The 16,626-nt window shown below is 43.8% G+C and overlaps 1 protein-coding gene across 3 annotated transcripts in view; it reads left to right on the forward strand.

Annotated features, from left to right (window-relative positions):
* Positions 1-16,626, forward strand: part of LOC147033571 (uncharacterized) — a 42,830-nt gene that overhangs the window by 14,005 nt on the left and 12,199 nt on the right. The window contains exons 2-3 of one of the 3 annotated variants that reach the window (XM_085856722.1): positions 4,976-5,380; positions 7,993-8,100. In XM_085856722.1, coding sequence (XP_085712848.1) covers positions 4,990-5,380; positions 7,993-8,100 — 499 coding nt within the window. In that variant the 5' untranslated portion in view covers positions 4,976-4,989. Of the gene's footprint in view, positions 1-4,975; positions 5,381-7,992; positions 11,630-16,626 lie in introns of those variants that run through there. The other 2 variants (XM_085856714.1, XM_085856729.1) reach the window with 2 other exon arrangements.

The raw sequence follows: 16,626 nt of genomic DNA on the forward strand, positions 1-16,626 counted from the left end.
TTTAGGTCACCAGGGGCCGCCAGTGACTCGTGCAATGAAGAACATGGCTGTGGACCCTTTAGTGTGTGTGTGTGTGTGTGTGTGTGTGTGTGTGTGTGTGTGTGTGTGTGTGTGTGTGTGTGTGTGTGTGTGTGTGTGTGTGTGTGTGTGTGTCAGTGTGTGTGATGTGTGATGTGTTTTTCTGGAGTCTTCTTGTGTGGGATTTTATTTCACACAAATAATCGTCATGACCTCCTGGGTTGATTCAGCTAATTAACGACTAAAAAATCTGTTAGAATTCCCACGCTTTAAATGCAAGCCATGTTAAGGAATATAAAGCAGCTTAATACGTCATCCTACCATGCCATTCTTATTGCAAAATGAATAACAATAACATTGTAACAAAACATATAAATATTAATTAATACGAATAATATTTATCACCATAATAGGAATGGTAGCATCACGTGGCAATAATAATAACAAACACATAATCCTTGCGCTGGCCCAAGCACAGCAGGTGGGTATGCAACAAGGATGAAGACCAATAAAACTTTGGTTCAACGGGCCCATGAGCATGTTAAATAGAAAGGGGGCAGCAAGGTTTGCATTGGGAATTGAGGAAGGAATTCAGGTTAGCGGAGGGTGGGGAAGCTATTAAGGAAGGAACGGATGATGTAATTGTGATGAGTAAGGGCAGGCAGGAAAATAGAATTTCAGGATGGGAAAAGTTAAACATATTCTATACCAATGACATGTTCAAATAATAAGATGGAAGAGCTTGAAGCCAAAGTAGATAGTGAGGAGTACGATAGAGTTGCAGTGTGAGACATGGTTTAAGGAGGAGAGTAACTGGAGAACAGGATTGGAAGGCTACAAGGTGTATCGGTGTGATATGAAGGAGAGAACAGGAGGAGTAGCAATCTGGGTAAATGATAGCATTGCTTAAACAGGCCCCCCTAACAAACAGACGCCAACGTTGTCAGACGGAATGAAAACCCATCATTCTTGTTACAAAAACAGCTAAAATTGATGAAAATGCGGCCGAAATTGAAACCAACACAGTAATTACGGTCGCAATAGCAGATATAATGAAAACCAACACGTTTATTCCACACACAAGAACGGTCGTGACGGAAACAAAAACGGACAATCCCGAAATAGATTGGTGGGGAAGGGAAGCAAGATTGGTTATTTCCATCGCGAAACGTCCGAGAGCGAAACAAAAGCGGTTCATTCCGGTTACTGTAGTGCGAACAAGATGGCGGATGCAGTAGAACGACCTGTTACTGTATGTAAAATTTTAGTGCTTGTGCCTCGAACATAAATGTAATATAGATAATATATAGTGGGTAGTACCTGATGGAGTTTTAACAATTTATTAAACTGAATTTTGTTGTGATGATAATGTTTGGTTTGCCTGTATTTCGAGCCCCCGAGTGAAGGATCACTAGTTGTGTATGCCCAGTTCAATATAGGGGATCGTGTATGGGATCTTTTAACAGTTTTTACTTCATATTAACTGTTACTTTATTGGAATTTGCAATTTAGTATTACTATCAAATTTTACCTCTTGCAAATATAAACGATCAATCGTCACTGATCGCTGCAGCACGGGGGCACGAATTGCACGAAATGTCAGCCACACATTAATTCAAGAGGGCGCATTTATCGCTCCTTGTATAATATCCCGTACCATAAACGGGTTTTCATTTACAGACATGATATATTCAAGGCAGACTACGTTAAAGTTAACTTACCATAACTTCAAGAACTTTCCAAGCCGCCATGTTTTCCATGTTATGGTAACCGGAATGAATCGCTTTCGCCTCGCTCTCCGTGTTTCACGACGGAAATAACCGATGTTGCTTCCATTCCCCACCGGTCTATTTCGGGATTGACCGTCTTTGTGTCCATCACGACCGTTCTTTCGTGTAGAATAAACGTGTTGGTTTCGGTTATATTTGCTATTGCGACCGTAATTACTGTGTTGGTTTCAATTTCGGCCGCTTTTTCATCAATTTCAGCTGTTTTTGTAACAAGAATGACTGGTTTTCATTCCGTCTGACAATGTTGACGTCCGTTTGTTAGGGGGGGCCTGTTAAAGAGAAATGGGTAGAGATTAGAGATTGTAAAAAACAGTAAGATACTGATAGGATGCTTTTATCGGGCTTTGGGTATGGAGGAGGAAGGAGTACATGAAGAATTCAAAAGGGCATGTGGTAAGGGAAGAGTATTGATTATGGGGGATTTTAACTTGCCAGGGATAGATTGGGTTCAGGAACAGGGAAAGGGCAGAGCAGATGAGGATTTCCTCGTTTTAGTCCAGGATTGCTCTTTAACCCAGTTTGTAGATAAGCCCACGAGGGGGAGTGCGGTGTCAGACCTCCTTTTAAGTAACGATCCCAATATGGTGGAGGTAAGGGAGAATTGAGGATCAAGTGACCAATAACATCTTGTGTGCAAGGATTCTGTTCAAGGTTAGAGTTCAGGATAGGAGAATATGGCTTTTAGATTTCAGGAAGGTAAGCCTTGAGGGTATGAGGAGAGAATTGGGTGATGTATATTGGGAGCAGCTAACAACAGGACAATCAGCAGCAGAGAATTGAGAAACCTTCAAGGACCCAATGTGTCGAGTGCAGAGTCAGTACATTCCAATGAGGTGTAAAACTAGAAGTAGAAAGAGACCAGGGTGGTTGAGCAGTGAGTTAAGGAGAAGCAGAAGGAATTTATTAGGTTTAAAATAGCAGGACTGGAGTTAGATTTATATTACTATTGAGTAAAACAGAGACAAGTGAAGAAAATAACTTGGCAAGCCAAAAGAGAGTATGAGAAGGACATGGCTAAGAATATTAAACATAATAGCAAGGCTTTCTTTTAGTATATCAGGGGAAAAGAACAGGTTAGGACCAGTGTGAGCCCATTGAGGAATAGCATCGGGAGAGTGGTTAGTGAGGAAAGTGAGATGGCAGGCTTATTAAACAGGTATTTTGCTTCAACTTTTACACAAGAACAGTCAAGAGAATTGCCAATAGCTGGGAGTATCTATCGAGGAGGTGAGGAAGGGCTTTTTCAGAAGATTCAGGTTGGAGTGGAGGAAGTAAAGGAACAGCTCGGTAATCTATGGAAGATTCGGCTCCGGATCCAGATAATATGCACCTTTACCTATCGTTCGTTGACTTTGAAAAGGTGTTCGGCAATGTGGAAGATACCGAGACTGAATGGAGTGTCGGATGAATTTGTATACGGATGAGAAAGAGTACAGACAATGGATACAAATTCAGTAAAATTTACAACAATTGTCATCTGAATATGAGGTTACTACACAGGAATCGGACAACGTTGCATGTCGTCTTCATTACTGTTTTTGTGGTGTTGGAGTGGATATTGTGGAAAACAACTGAGCAGAGAAGGAACATGATAACTTGGAAGAATCAATTTGAACAGCTGGAGGAATTGTGCTTTGCAGATGATATCGACCTGATGTCACAGTCCTTACTTAGCATGCGGAAGAAAGGAAATAGGCTACAGGAGGAGACAGCACAAATGTGGCTGAAAATTAACATGGCCAAAACAGAAAGCACGAGCATGCACGCCGCACACAAACAACAACAACTTAATGTGCAACAATTCACCATTCACAAAGGTTGACAAGTTTACATATCCACGGTTACCGTAACAGGACGGCGAGATGCAGGATACAAAAGGCAAATGATGTGTTCATTTGAATCAAGGTAATGTCGAAGTCAAAGTCTAATAACACCAAACCTAAGCTGAGGATCTTTGACAGTCATGTGAAGTTGGTTCTCCTCTTTTGTTGTGAATCTTGGGAAAATCACCAAATAAATAACGTGCAAACTGGAGTATTTCATCTTCAGCAGGCAGCCATAAGAAAAATCTTGAGAATCTTCTGGCCTGACATAGTAAGAAAGAGAATCAACAGTTAACAGGGAGGGAAAAACATCAAAGAAGAAATTAAAATTAGGAGGTGGAGATGGATTGGTCACATGTTGCATATGGGGGATCAAGGTAATTGTACTGAAAAGAGTAATTATGCTGGGCACTTGACAGGAGGTGAAGGGTTGGATGGCCGAGAGACCTGGCGGCATGCCGGCAAGAAGGAAATAAAGGTCTCCGAAAATATAATCGGAACACGGGCCGAAGATGGACCGAAAGCGGTGAAAGATCATTCAAAACTCCACATGACAAGCAGCGTTATTGGATATTAAGTAAGCAAGCAAGTGTATGGTCAAGTTTTACAGGAAGATATTTTGGCTTATGTCAAGGTTTTGCCAGAGAGCTTCACACTGAGTGTTTTGGTTGCCTTAAAGTGATTTCGGTGGAAGGCAGAGTTGTCCAATGTTTTGGCATTTGGTTTGGTTCTCATCGCCATGATTTGAAGCGCTTCTCCATGATCTTGAGATCTTCAAGGATGATACCTGCATCTTCGAACCTTGGCGTTGAAATTACCAGAGAGATGCCGACGCAGTAAATGTATTAAGATGTTGGTGGAATATTGCGAGCGTAAAGGTTGACTGCCATCAGGCAGAGGCGTTAGAACAGATCCTTGTGAGAGGCCGTTCTTCAGTGTTTTCATTTTGTGAGATTTTTTTTCCAAAAGGGCAGCCAAAATTGTGAGACACTTCTTCTGCTGAGATTTCGCCCATGCCATTTTGTTCTCCTCCTGTTTCTGGACTTTTGACATGTGGAAGAGGGACCAATCAAAGCTCACCCTCTTAGTTTTTGTGGCAGACCCCATGACAGCCAGTTCTTTGGCATCATTTGGTGTGGCTTGGTGCATCGTAGCCGTGGGACCTTTCCACGATTTCCTGCGATTATTCCACGACTGTCCATTTGCGTAGCATTGGAAGAAATTAGTTGGTGCGTCCTCGGCTTAATTTCTTGTTCCCTTGTTCTTTGTCTTCCCCATAGCACAGAAGGGACAATTAAAAAATAGCAACAACAGTCACCTATTGTTTTCAATATCTCTGTGCAGGTTCCTGATAGAAAATGGACTTGTCAAGAACTCGGGGCAATGTCAGTCCCATCCCGGACTGGTTGGCGAGCCAGGGTTTGACAGAGGAGGTGCTCCAAGCCGCTGTTACAGCGTTAGGGACCGAGATCTTCGGGGCGCTCTGTGCCCGTGCCGAGCCTGCTCCGGTGAGGGTTCAACTTTGTTCTTTGGCCACGCAAAAGTTCACCTCCACCATGTATGCTGAGCTCTGCCATTACATGGAGTCGTGCCATGTGCGGCGACAATTGGAACCGACCATTGTGCCCGGATGTGGAAAAGATGCCGATGAGATGGGAGGACCTGCTGCAAAACCCTCTGGAATCCTGATCAAGGCACAAGACAAGGACTTAGTTGATTCTGAGGAGGAGGGAATGAACCCAGAGCATGGTGAGTTGTGGCAACTGCAACCAGTTGATGATGAACTTGATTAATATCCCATTTTGTAAAAATTCATTCTGAAATCTCAAACTCTCATCACTGAACTATTTCCAAGATGTATACCAGTCAGCATGTTCAACTTGAAATTAAACAGGGACCGGGGGGGACTTTACTAAATTGACGATAAACTTACTCGTGTTATAATGTGCACCGATGTATAATTTTAAAGGTCCTTCAAGCCCCCATCCGATTGCACGATGGTCCCTGTCTTGATGCGGTAAATCAAACATTTGTTTTTTTTCGAAGATTTCATTTGAACTGTGACGTAACTTCTGACCTCCGCCTGGCCCCACAACCAAAAGTGACTGATGGAGTCTGATTTTGTAGCTCTTCAAAAATGCCTGCCAAAATTTTGTTGTGGTTCACAATTATATACAGAGGTAGAAATTATTTCCTACCAATGTGCAGAAAATTATTGGAGAATTTTCGGCATCCAACGAGCATGAACGATATTAAAGTGATTGGAAATTTTTGGCTGGTTGCCTGGTAACCATCTGTACTTTCAGAAAAATCTATACCAATGTCTGGTAACAGGGGTACTGCATCAGCGGCACAGCCTCGCTTCCATAAAATGATGCAACCAGCAGCCACAGGCTGCATATGAAACAACAACAACCATTGATTTGACCCTTTCCTCCATAGTTATGATCAGAACTGCAGTTTTTGCTCAACCAGCCATGCACTCATTTTTAAGTACAGTCTGTGGAAGGTGAATCGGTGATTAGCAAACTTGTTTTTATGGTGCAGGCCACACTGAACGTGCCAAATGTTGTAATCTGCATTCAATCCCGTTCAGTGTCCGTACTCATGGGCAAGGTGCCTCATGCCTGCCAATAATTATCTCATTCAATGTTACTTCTGGCAGTGCTGATGAAGCACATGATCAGTTGGTCAATGATTTGTCCAGCAGACGACCACAGTTATTGGTTTTGTTGTTTGAGACAGACAGAGACGGCAGGGAGTCCACTGTATGCTCTCGAAGGACGGCAGTCGCACACAGGTGATGTTCTCGAAGAAGAAGCTCTCCCAACGGCTCTGCGCTGCCCCCTTTTATAAGCCCCAGGGGAAGGATGGGGCGAGGACCGGAAAGCGACACACTGTGGCCCAAATGCCACTCCTCTATTGGGCCACAGTGGCTCGAGCCATGCCCCGCCAGGCTCCGGGACCGGAAATCGGCTCGGATGCCCACCAGCTTCGGCACGGCTCAGAGCTCCTGACTTAGCATGGCGAGCACGCACCTCGAGCTTGAACCCCGGCTCCGAACGTGCACTGAGTGTAGTTTGTATGTAGGACGGTAGTGGACTTTCTCCACCACGTATGGGCTCCTTCATGGGCCACAATGCACATTCGGGACCCTAACCAAATCCCTGGATCGCCCTTCCTGTGACCCCTCCTCATTGCTTACGGCCTTGCCGTGGTCTGATGACTGGATGGGGGGCTGTAATAATTCTGGACATTCACCCGGGATGTTCCCGGTGAGATGCGGTGGAGAATATAGCGTCTGTAGCATGGTCGAGCATCGCGCGGCACCAAGAACAATGGCCGACGCCGCACGATGCTCGAAATAGTGGCGAATTGTAGCGCTGCAGAGGTACGAAGGGGTGCAGGACTTTTCCCGTGTGCGGGAGGCATTTGTGGTCAAAGTGGTGAGCAAAGTGAGATGCCGGTTCGGCATTGGCGTGCAGATTTGAATGGAAAATGGCGCGCAAATTCCCGAGGAAGGTTGTCTTGTGTGCAATGGGGATGATCCGAGCCATGGGAAGCATCGCGGCGTGCCTGCATGCTTGTTTGTGCACTTTGACTAAAAGTAAAGGGTTAGAGTAGAGGTCAGAGTACGGATCAAAGAGATATTTATTAGACCGAACGACGAGTCCCACACAACGCACTTCATCCTATAAACCCACGAGACTTGAGGGAAGGACTAACCACACAAATCCGAATGAAATAACTGCCTGGGGATCACTGTATGTTGGTTGCCTTTGCCTTAGAGGCATGCAGTTTTGCAGAACCACGACAGTATAATGATGTAATAATGTGGGCGGAGCCATATCGGTCGACTTCATGACGTCACAATGCCGTTCTCGTTTCACATTGTATCTCGGGTTAAACTGTCGAAGTCTCATGAGTCTTTTATTTCGACATTCTTTGCAACTGGTGGATGCTACTTAACCGTGTTCACTGTTCAGACAAATTTGGAATCTGTGTGCCAAAGTGACTAAGTTTTATTTGCGTTGAGCAGTAAAAAAAACACATTTAACGTTGAGAAACGTGTTCTTTACAAAGAGAAATGGTGCCCTGCACCTCGTGACCATCGTTGATTGTGGAGCTTCTTTCAACTTGATCACAGGTGCAAGTTGTTAATACAACAGAACATTGTTATTTTGTGAATAATTTTTATAAATGTGCAATAATTTTATACCCTTAGGTACATTTCCATCATTGTGCATTAGCGACTTGGCTTTATTTCATGAATGTTATATTTAATGCTACACTTTTATTCGGTACAACACGTGCTGTGAGATGTCTTCTTTATTTTTTTCTTTTCTGCGTGATCTTCACAGTGGAAAAGGAGAAGCTCGTTGGCAAGTTCCCCTGTTCGTTGTGCTCTCACAACGTCACCACTAAGGCTGCTTTAAAGATGCACATGTGGCTGCACCAACCAGTTTCCGGTGATGAGAACTACAAATGTCCTGATTGTGCTTTCATTACATGTTGTGGAAGTGTCTACGAGACGCACACTCGGATCCACTCAAGAAAGAAACCGTACACCTGCAGTGTGTGTGGTAATGGATTCAATGACTTGTTCACGCTTCGGGTACACATGAGAGTGCACACGGGGGAGCGCCCCTACACCTGCAAAGTTTGTGCAAAAAAATTCTCAAACGGATCAGCTTTGAAAACGCACACACGTACCCACACAGGAGAGCGCCCGTACACCTGCAAATATTGTGCGAAGAAGTTCTCACATTCGTCCTCTTTGATAAAACACGTTCGTACCCACACCGGGGAACGCCCATACGTTTGTAAAGTTTGCACGAAAGCATTCTCATGTGCTTCGCATTTGAAAAGTCACGCACACGTCCACACAAGAGAGCGCCTGCACAATTGCAAGGTTTGTGGGAGCAAGTTTTCATTCTCGTCGTCTTTGAAAATTCACGCACATATCCACACGGGCGAGAAACCGTATGCCTGCAGTGTGTGTGGTAAAGGATTCATTCAGTCGTGGCACTGTCGAATGCACATGAGAATTCACACGGGAGAGCGCCCACACAGTTGCAAACTTTGTCCAAAGAAGTTCTCCTATTCTGCCTCGTTATTAAAACACGTCCGTATGCACACCGGGGAGCGCTCATACATTTGCAAAGTTTGTAAGAAAGCATTCCCATGTGCAGCGTATTTGAAAAGTCACACACGTGTCCACACAAGGGAGGGCAAGTACACGTGTAAAGTTTGTGGGAGGACGTTTTCATGTTCATCGGCTTTGAAAACTCACACACGCATCCACACAGGAGAGAAACCGTATGCCTGCAGCGTTTGTGGTAAAGGATTTACTCGGCCAAGGCACTGTCAATTGCACATGAGAATTCACACGGGAGAGCGTCCATACAGTTGCAAAGTTTGTGCAATGACATTCTCGGATCCATCACATGTTAGAAGGCATGCATTTCGCCACATGCAAACACGTCCGTACAGTTGCGACGTTTGTACAAAGACATTCGTGTATCCCTCAGAGTTTCGAAGGCATGCTATGACCCACATGCACAAGAAGCCATACACTTGCAGTGTGTGTGGAAAGGGATTTACTCGGTCGGTGTACTGCAAGAAACACATGCACGTTCATGTAGGAGAGCTCCCCTAAGATTGCAAAGTTTGTTCAAAGTCTTTCTCTTGCAAACGTCACATACATATCCACACAGGAGAGCATCTCTCCACTTGTATCCATCTTCTTTGAAAAAGCACACATGTATCCACAATACCTCCCCTGTGAGCGATCCCGAGCAACGGCGAGCTAGTAAACAAACCAGTGAGGAGAAAGTGAGCAGGCAGATGCACAACCCTGGCTTGCATCTTCCTGGCACGACTCCTCCAAGTGCCATCGGTAACCCCGGTCAAGCAGCCGAGTCCTTACGACCTCTTGGGGGGCGGGGGGGGAGCTAAACGATGACATTCATAGAAAATGACTAAAGGCATTCCCGTGTGCATCGTACACAGACCCCTCGTAGGCCTACGTCTGTGTGGCCACACTGACCAGCCGGAATGTGTGCTGAAAAGGATAATGACTGCACCTTCTCCATTGAGGAAGGGGATCCCTGCCTCGTGATCGGACAAAACTCCAAACCAAAACTTAAGGTGCCACCTGTTCTACAACCAGCAACGAGACGAAGTTCCAGATCAATCAGAGAGGAATAAGTGAACAGAGCTGGAGCTTTGAGGAGAAGGAAATCGTCCATTGCAAAGTGTATTCTGCACATGAAGCATGGGGGGACTAACGGTAAAGGAGAAAGATTCATGAACCAGTTGAAACGAACAAAGTTGGCAGCCAAGGCTGGAAGACAAGTCGAGGCTATCACAGGTTCAGTGAAGAAGGCTGTCAAACAAAGTTTCGCAATTTGGTTCATGAATCATGATCTTTTACCAAAAAGGAGGTGGAGATTTTGAGTTCTGCGAGAACTTCTTCCCTCCTTCTGCAACTCGCAAATGGAGATAACAACCAACGCTGCAACGAGAAACCAGATCGCTGCAATGTTTGTAGTAAAGGATTCAGTCAGTTGTGGAGTTGCCAAGCAGATACAGAAATTCACATGGAAGAGTGCCCATATTGTTGCACAGTTTGCACAAAAACATTTTCAGATCACTCGTATTTAAGAAAGGACACACTCATTCGCAAAGGACAGATAGGATATACATTTCACCTGAAAATCCCACAGCACAAACTTTCAAAGAGAAGGAGCAGATTGAGATGGAACTGCACAACAGATGGAGGGACAGAGGCCGAGTGCTGCCCCCACAAGAGGTTGCTGTGCAACAGGATGGGATCTCGGACCACGGCTCAACACCGGAAGCCCGACATCAGAGCCCTAAAACAGAAGTAAATGACGCGGACCTACTCCTGGTGAGAGCAACACCAGCCAGCTAACGCAGACCAGGTCACACTGACTCAGACAGAAAGGACATAAGTAAGAATCACAGAAAAAATTAGGCCAAGCTCCACAAACAGTAACCAAACGCCATCATGGAAACATGAAATTGCAATTTAATGTCGGAAAAGAAAGACTGAGTCAATAGACACTGAATACAAACTCATAATAGAAATGAAAGCAGGGAGAACTAGAGGGGGAGCACTCGGTAGAGTGCAAAACCTCCGCCGCAAATACTGCTGGGTCACTTAAGTGAACCTGATATCCTATTCATTGTAGGTCAAAACGGATCAGACTCTACTGAACCACGATTGAATAAACTAAACTAGATCGACGCGCATGCAGAAATGCCAAAAAAAAAAAATCATTTTTTTTTTCTCCAACAAATTTTTTTTTGGGGGGGGGGTTGGAAATCACTTAAAACGTGTAGAAATGCAAAAAAAAAATTCAAATGTTTTTCAAATAAAATCGAAATTTTTTTTGAAAAAAAGTTGCAAAATTTTGTTTTTTTTTTTCTCTCACAAATTTTTTTTTGGTTGGAAATCACTTAAAATATGTAGAAATGCAAAAAGAAAAATACAAATATTTTTTCAAAATGGCCGCCATAGCGGCCATATTGGACTTTGGACCGAGTCCAAAATCTAATGACATGATCCTTGGACCTTACCTAATCCCCCCACCAAGTTTCGTCGAAATCCGTCCAGGAGTTTTTCCGTAATACTGTTCACAAACAAACAAACAAGCAGTCAGAGACTGGTACTTAAGAAATCGTCAACTTGACCTCTGACCTTGTCTAATAAAAGCATGAATCAGTCAGAAGCCCAAGGGGAGCTTGAATTCTAAATTCATTGTGGTCTACGATTTTACACTGTGGTTTGCAGATAATGAGTCCCAGACAAAAACTAGATTTCTTGTAAAAATTCCATTTTTTTGTTTTTATTCTTAAAAAAGTGATTCAGTACCAGCAGGATATGCCAGATATAATAGGTGTATTACTTTTCAGAAGAATCTGATAAAAGACTTATTATTTATTTTATATATATATATATATACATATATATATATATATATATATATATATATATATATATACATATATATATATATATATATATATATATATATATATATATATATATATATATATATATATATACACATATATATATATATATATATACATATACATATATATATATATATATATATATACATATACATATACATATATATATATATATACATATATATATATATATATATATATATATATATATATATATATATATATGTATTGTGACGTCCACGGGACTTGAACAGTCCCGCCAACGTAGAATGAGCCGAAACGGTGGAGGCGATTTATTTGTTTATAACCCAAACATGGCGGTTCTAATCGCTCTACCGCAAACGGGATGAGGAAGGTGGCACGAGTCACTTTTCACTGAGTTGATGATGTTTATTTGTTTTTTATAATTACCAGAAATAACAAGACTCGGCAAGAAGAGGGATCCGGGGCGATTCGACGGGATGGTGTGGGATCGGGCGTGGGGAAAACACAGACAATTCCAATGAATATACAGTTCTCAATCCCTCTAAGGCGCCAAACACACACACACACACAAAACGTAGCTATCTCTGGTGGTCAGGCTGGACCGTGGTGTGGACGCAACTGTCCCTGGATCGGTGCCGGACGAGCCGGCCTTGCTCTCGCCAGGGGGGGCAGGAGAAACCGTGGTGCTGTCGACCTCCTGGTCCTGGCCCAAGTCCGCCCACAGCTGCCAGGGAACCAGCTCCCGCGCCAAGCCGCGAGCAGGAGAGGGAGGCAGGTCCGCCCGCTGCCCGACCCCGTACTCTGAGTCAGCAGAACCCCAGAGCCAACCGAGGCGAGGCTCGGCAAGGCTCCCAGACACGATCAAGAGCACGATCGACTCAGCACAGCAACCAGGATGCTCTCTGCCGCCACAGCTTCCACACCAAAAAAACACGATCGTTCTGGTTGTAATCTTCTTCTTCTTCCTTTTCGACCCCGAACAGAACCTTTTTATCCTTCTGTCCTCGTCACTTCAATCGAGCCGTTTATTGGCCCACCGCCATCGCCTTCCGCCAATCATGATCACGGGGCGGAGCCATCCGCTGCACTGTCCTGTGACGTCACGGCCAGTCTCCAGAGAATACCAAAAAGGGGTTTACGCAGACACACTTACCCTATCCCGTGTCCCTATCTAATTACGTGACAATTATCATCTCCCCCCTTGAAGAAATGAACATTTACTAGACAACTTATCACCACTGAATTGCTACTTATTACATCGAGATCCTGGTAAACTCGAACAGCATGGCATACCTAATTAAGCATCCTAATTACCCTTTGAATGCATACCCCCCCCTCAAACGTAACAAAATATATATATATATATATATATATATATATATATTATCAGTTATTCATCGCTGTTCCAGAATTTCGACAACCGAGTTTTAAGCGTCCTCAGCCATCGCAAAAACCGAAGACAAAATTAAAATCGAAGTTCAAACGAACTCGTAACGTCGAGCGAAGCAAAAAATCTCCATTTCTCCACGCAAAACCTTAACGTCACTCAATGACGCATCTGCTCGAGCGCACTGCATCATGGGACGACCCGTGACGCGTCGAGTGAAATTTTTTTTATACAATCTTAAAACTTCTCCAAAACATCCGATTTTTACCAGAATTTCGACAACCGAGTTTTAAGCGTCCTAAGCGATCGCAAAAACCGAAGACAAAATTGAAATCTAAGTCAAAACGAACTCGTAACTTCGAGCGAAGCAAAAATACTCCATTTCTCCACATGAATTTACGGAATTATGTTTGACCTCACTGTGACCTTGATCTTTGACCAATTTTGACCAAAATCTAATCAGCACTAGCCATCACCCTCCTGAATCACGTGGTGTAATTTGACATTGGTAGCTTCTTCCGTTCTCGAGTTATCGTGCCTACAAACAAACAAACAAAGAAGCAGTCATAGACTGGTACTTATGAAATCATCAACTTCACCTCTGACCTTGTCTAATAAAATCTGTCTCGAGAGAAGGTAGCGACGCAAACCAGAAGTTTCTACGATGATTCTGGATCAAACCAGCAAAAATCGTAACGTCGACCGAAGTAAAAATCTCCATTTCTCCACGCAATTATATTATACCTTAACGTAACTCAACGACGCGTCTGCTCGAGCGCACTGCATCATGGGACGACCCGTGACGCGTCGAGTGAAATATTTTTTATACAATCTTAAAACGTCTCCAAAACATCCAATTTTTACCAGAATTTCTACAACTGAGTTTTAAGCCTCCTAAGCGATCACAAAAACCGAAGACAAAATTAGAATCGAAGTTAAAATGGAGTCGTAACGTCGAGCGAAGCAAAAATACTCCATTTCTCCACGTGAATTTACGGACTTATGTTTGACCTCACTGTGACCTTGACCTTTGACCGATTTTGACCAAAATCTAATCAGCACTAGCCATCACCCTCCTGAATCATGTGGTGTAATTTGACATTGGTAGCTTCTTCCGTTCTCGAGTTATCGTGCCTAAAAACAAACAAACAAACAGTCATAGACTGGTACTTACGAAATCGTCAACTTGACCTCTGACCTTGTCTAAGAAAAGCTGTCTCTTGAGAAGGTAGCGACACAAACCAGAAGTTTCTACGATGATTCTGTACCAAACCATCAAAAATCGAATGTTTTGGATGCTTGACCTCACTGTGACCTTGACCTTTGACCGATTTTGACCAAAATCTAATCAGCACAAGCCATCACCCTCCAGAATCACGTGGTGTAATTTGACATTGGAAGCTTCTTCCGTTCTCGAGTTATCATTTTTTGGATGTTTGACCTCACTGTGACCTTGACCTTTGACCGATTTTGACCAAAATCTAATCAGCACGAGCCATCAGCCTCCTGAATCACGTGGTGTAATTTGACATTGGTTGCTTCTTCCGTTCTCAAGTTATCTGTACCAAACCATCAAAAATCGAATATTTGACCTCACTGTGACCTTGACCTTTGACCGATTTTGACCAAAATCTAATCAGCACTAGCCATCACCCTCCTGAATCACGTGGTGTAATTTGACATTGGTAGCTTATTCCGTTCTCGAGTTATCGTGCCTACAAGCAAACAAACAAACAAACGAAATCTTTTGATTTCGTAAGTAACAAACAAACAAGCAGTCATAGACTGGTACTTACGAAATCGTCAACTTGACCTCTGACCTTGTTTAATAAAAGCTGTCTCGAGAGAAGGTAGCGACGCAAACCAGAAGTTTATACGATGATTCTGTTCCAAACCATCAAAAATCGAATGTTTTGGATGTTTGACCTCACTGTGACCTTGACCTTTGACCAATTTTGACATAAATCTAATCAGCACTAGCCATCACCCTCCTGAATCACTTGGTGTAATTTGACATTGGTAGCTTCCGTTCTCGAGTTATCGTGCCTACAAACAAATAAACAAACAGAAACGGAAGGCATCAATATACTTACGAAATCTTTAGATTTTGTATGTAACAAATACAAACAGACGGGTGAAAACAGTAACCTCCATCCATCTTCGATGGCGGAGGTTAATAAATAAATAAAAACGCCCATGAATCAAACAGAAGAAAACAAAACCAGCAATTTGAAAATAATCCGAAAAGATTATTTCAAGAACACTTTCCCAGAAAACTGCTGTTCTTCCTTTGCTCCAATCGGTTCATCTGACCACATGCTTGTTAAAGTAGACATATCTCTGGCTGTTATTAGAGAACCACCTCGGCACCATTGAGTCTGCCATTTCACTCGGGCCAACTGGCAAGGACTTCAACCAGCCATCAAACTTCCAGACTGGTCTCCCATTTCTACTTTCCTCTGACATCAACTCGTCCTGGGAATTCTTTCAAAGCAATTTGCTCTCTCTCATGCACAGATAAATCCCATCTCGTCTTCAGTTGTCCTACCCTTCCTCCCGCCCATGGTACACTGAAGCTTGTGGCAAGACCGTTCTCCTGGAACAACTTGCCTTCACCTCATGGAAAACAAATCCAACTGAAGGCAATCTCGGTTCCTTCCACAAAGTTTGGAACAAGTGTGTGTCCACCCTGAGGAGAGCCAGGAAACAACATCTTTCTCATCTCAAGCCTGAACTCTCAAATCTGTCCCCCTCCTCCAAATCCTGGTGGCATCGAGTTAAGTCTGTTTCTGGTGTATGCTCCCCCTCTATCCTCGCCCTTACCACAAATGGCCGCACAGCTGAGACGACACGTGTAAGGGCTGAATGCCTAAACTCCGTGTTTGCTTCTCAATCTTGTCCCAAACCCATCGCTTTCTGTACCCACCTTGCCCAGTCACACCCAACTGTTCCTGGACTCTGTGTCCTTTTCTCCTGACAAGGTGAAGAGCTTGCTGTCAAACCTCGACTCTGATTCTGCAGCCGGTCCAGACGGCATCAGTCCACATGTCCTAAAAACCTGCTCTGCTGCTCTTGCTCACCCTCTCTCTGTTCCATTCACCCTCTCATTTGCTCAAGGGCATCTGCCATCTGCTTGGAAATCAGCAAACATTACTCCCCTGCATAGAAAAGGTGTAAAAACAGATCCCTGCAACTACAGACCAATCAGCCTTCTCCAAATCATCAGTAAGGTTATGGAATCCATCATCGCTTCCGACATTAAATCCTTCCTCTTCTCCAATGGCTTGATTTCCGATCATCAATTTGGATTGAGACCAGGTCACTATCCTGGACTTGCTGCTCCTGCTTTGCCAACAACGTGTGGAGATCCTCAATCCCAGACATGAGATCAGAGCCATATCCCTAGACATATTGCGTGTTTTTGACACGGTCTGGCGCCCCGCCTTGCGCACCAAACTCTCTTCCTATGGTATCCAAGGCAATCTCCACTCATGATTCGCAGACTTCCTCTCCTGTTGCAGTCATTGTGTGGCCCTCAATGGAATTCTCTCATCCCCTCTTCCTGTCCAGGTTGGAGTTCCTAAAGGCAGCGTTATGGGCCCTGTTCTTTTTCTGGTTT

The sequence above is a fragment of the Eptatretus burgeri genome, chromosome 2 (genome assembly GCF_056783735.1).
Source record: "Eptatretus burgeri isolate ZD-2024b chromosome 2, Ebu_testis_v1, whole genome shotgun sequence".
Taxonomy (NCBI): domain Eukaryota; kingdom Metazoa; phylum Chordata; class Myxini; order Myxiniformes; family Myxinidae; genus Eptatretus; species Eptatretus burgeri.